The 2869-nt window shown below is 46.3% G+C and overlaps 1 protein-coding gene across 1 annotated transcript in view; it reads left to right on the top strand.

The window, feature by feature from the left end:
- Nucleotides 1-2762, top strand: part of gatd3l (glutamine amidotransferase class 1 domain containing 3, like) — a gene marked incomplete at its 3' end in the record, with an annotated part of 8024 nt that extends 5262 nt beyond the window's left edge. The window contains 1 exon segment of the mRNA XM_032511663.1: nt 2597-2762. Coding sequence (XP_032367554.1) covers nt 2597-2762 — 166 coding nt within the window.
- Nucleotides 2763-2869: the final 107 nt, after the last annotated feature.

Here is a 2869-nt window from a genome sequence, read left to right as displayed (position 1 = left end):
CCTGGAGACTAGGGCTGAAACTGGAGACCTGGAGACTAGGGCTGCACCATGTGAGGAAAATATGCTCGGCCTTTATGCAACAACGTTGTTGAACATCTTGATACCGATATAACTTGAGATGAAGTTCATTCCTTCATTCATATTTTTCATACATTACACTACAATATAAACGGGCCTGACTCAGGTTAAAAACTGGTTTTCAGCAGGTTCCTGTTCTGCAGGAACATGAAACCTGGGACAGCACGTCGGGACAGACATTTGTACAGGACATCGATATGGAAAGACAAATTTGGACTAAAACAACAATACAGTGACATAAGGACAAAGACATTTGTACAAGACATCAGCTGGGCGAGACTGATGCAGGCATGGACAACACATGAGAATGAATGTGTGCAGGTGTCGCCGTTAAGTTAGTGGACCTGGAGCGATTTGGCTTTGGTTGGTCAATCAGGCAAGAACGTCCACTCCTCCTATTGGTCGGATGTTTCTGGGGGCGGGAGCAAGACAGTAAAAGCAGGAAGAAGGTTGTGTGTTCTTGACTCGTGCAGATGATCTCCTTCGTCAAACCAGCTCATTTCAACATCGTTTCGCAAGAGACGTTAAAGAGATGTCTCACTCTGGAGCTAAAACTAGAGAGATGTCTCACTCTGGAGATAAAACTAGTGAGATGTCTCACTCTGGAGATAAAACTATTGAGATGCTCTCCCTCTGGAGATAGAACTAGAGAGATGTCCCACTACTGGAGATCAACTAGGAGATGTCTCACTCTGGCGAATAAAAAAGAGTCTCAGCGAGATGTGCCACTCACTCTGGGAGATAAACAGAGAGAGATCATCCCTGGGATTAACTCGAGTTCACTTCTGGAGAAAACTAGAGAGACGTCTCACTCTGTATATAAAGCGACCACCTGAGAAACGATGTGTCCCAGTCTGGATCACAACTAGAGAGATGTCTCACTCTGGAGATAAACTAGTGAGATATGTCTCACTCTGATACATAGAGAGTGTCCATAGGGAAACTAGGAGCATTCTCACTCTGCGGAGCTACAACTAAGAGAATTTCCACATCGGAGATACAAACATAGAGATGTCCTCACTCTGGAGATATAAAACATAGGACGATTCTCACCTCTGGAAGCTAAAACTAGAGAGATCGTCCACGCTGGATCTAACCGAGAATCTCACTTGTAGAAAAATGATGCTCAGCTGGAGATAACAGAGAGATGTCTCACTCTGCTGAGATAAAACTTAGTGCAGACTGTCTCACTCGTGGCGCGGCGGACTAAAATCTATAGCAGATGTCTGTCCTCACTCCTGGCCTAAAACTAGAGAGCATCTGCGTCATCTCTCGGCCTAAAACTACTTGGATGTCTCTTCCACATCTGGCCATCAAACTAGAGAGATTTCCTCAATCCTCTGGGATAAAACGTTGACGAGATTGTCTCACTCCTGGCGCTAAAACTCAGCGAGACCTGTCGGCACCTCTGGAGAGAAAAACAGAGGATTTCTCACTCTGAGATTACCAACTAGAGAGATGTCCCTCTGGAGATCAAACTAGAGATGTCGATCCCCCAGACAAAAAACTCCCTGAGAAGAACTAAGAGATGTCTCACTCTGGAGCTAAAACCTAGGAGATGGTCCTCATCTCTGGATACAAACAGTGAGATGTCTCACTCTGGCAACTAAAACTAGAGAGAGGCTCACCTCGGAGCTAAATTACTGAGAGGTCTCACTCTGGATATACAAAAATAGTGGAACTGCCCTCACTCTTGAGTAAAACTACGAGATGTCTTCACTCTGGAGATAAAACTAGAGACGACGGTCTCTCACCTGGCTAAATAGAGAGAGGTCTCACTCTGGAGGATAAACTAAGAGAGGTCTCACCCTGGAGCTAAAACTAGAGAGCTGTCTCTACCTCTGTGGGATTGCCCAAACTAGACGAGCACTGTCTCACCGGGAGCTAAAAACTACTGAGATCGCTCTCACTCGGAGCTAAAACTCTAAGGATTGCTCCTCACGAGCATAACACACACTCCCACATGTCCTCACCTCTTGGGCAGCGAATCACACCTCAGAGATGTTCTCACCTGGCGCTAACTAGTGGATTTCCCCCTCTGGAACCTAAAACTATTGAGATGTCTCACTCCTCTGTGAGACATACCCTCAGAGAGACCGCTCTCACCTCCTACTAAAACTAGAGAGATTTCGCACTCTGGAGCTACAAATGACTGAGATGTCCTCACTCTGGAGATCAAAACTAGAGAGAGTCTCACTCCTTGGAGCTAAAACTAGAGAAGATGTCTCACTCTGGAGATCGATCGTCTCACTCTGAGATAAACACTAGGAGATTTCTCACTCTGGAGATAAACACTAAGAGAGATGTCGCACCTCTCGAGATAACAACTAGAGAGCTGTCTCACTCTGAGATAAAACTAGAAGACGCTCACCTCTGCGAATACCTAGAGAGATGTCTCACGTCTCTTTTTAGAAAGTGTAACCATGGAAACCTATTCTGGTCCAACCTCAAAATACAATTTTGACCCTGAAAATGAGCATGATATGGGCCCTTTAATGAAAACCTGCTCCTGTTTCAGACTGGCCAGCATGGCGCCGATGCTGGCGTGCCGCGTGCTGCCCAGCATCGAGGTAACCATGGGATACGAGAAGGACAACAACACCCGCTGGGGCAACTGGCCGAACACGTCCATGGTGCAGGCGGTGAAGAGCACGGGCGCTCGCCACCACGTCCGCGAGCCATACATATCCTTTAACAGGTCTCAGTACGCACGTTAGCATCTGGATGTGTTAAAATCTGAATGTGTTAACATCTGGATATGTTAGCATCTGGATGTGTTAGCATCTGGATA

Source organism: Etheostoma spectabile, unplaced genomic scaffold, assembly GCF_008692095.1.
Source record: "Etheostoma spectabile isolate EspeVRDwgs_2016 unplaced genomic scaffold, UIUC_Espe_1.0 scaffold431, whole genome shotgun sequence".
NCBI classification, from domain to species: Eukaryota; Metazoa; Chordata; class Actinopteri; order Perciformes; family Percidae; genus Etheostoma; species Etheostoma spectabile.
Note: the sequence above shows the minus strand (reverse complement) of the source record. Positions and strands in the feature narration are given on the sequence as shown.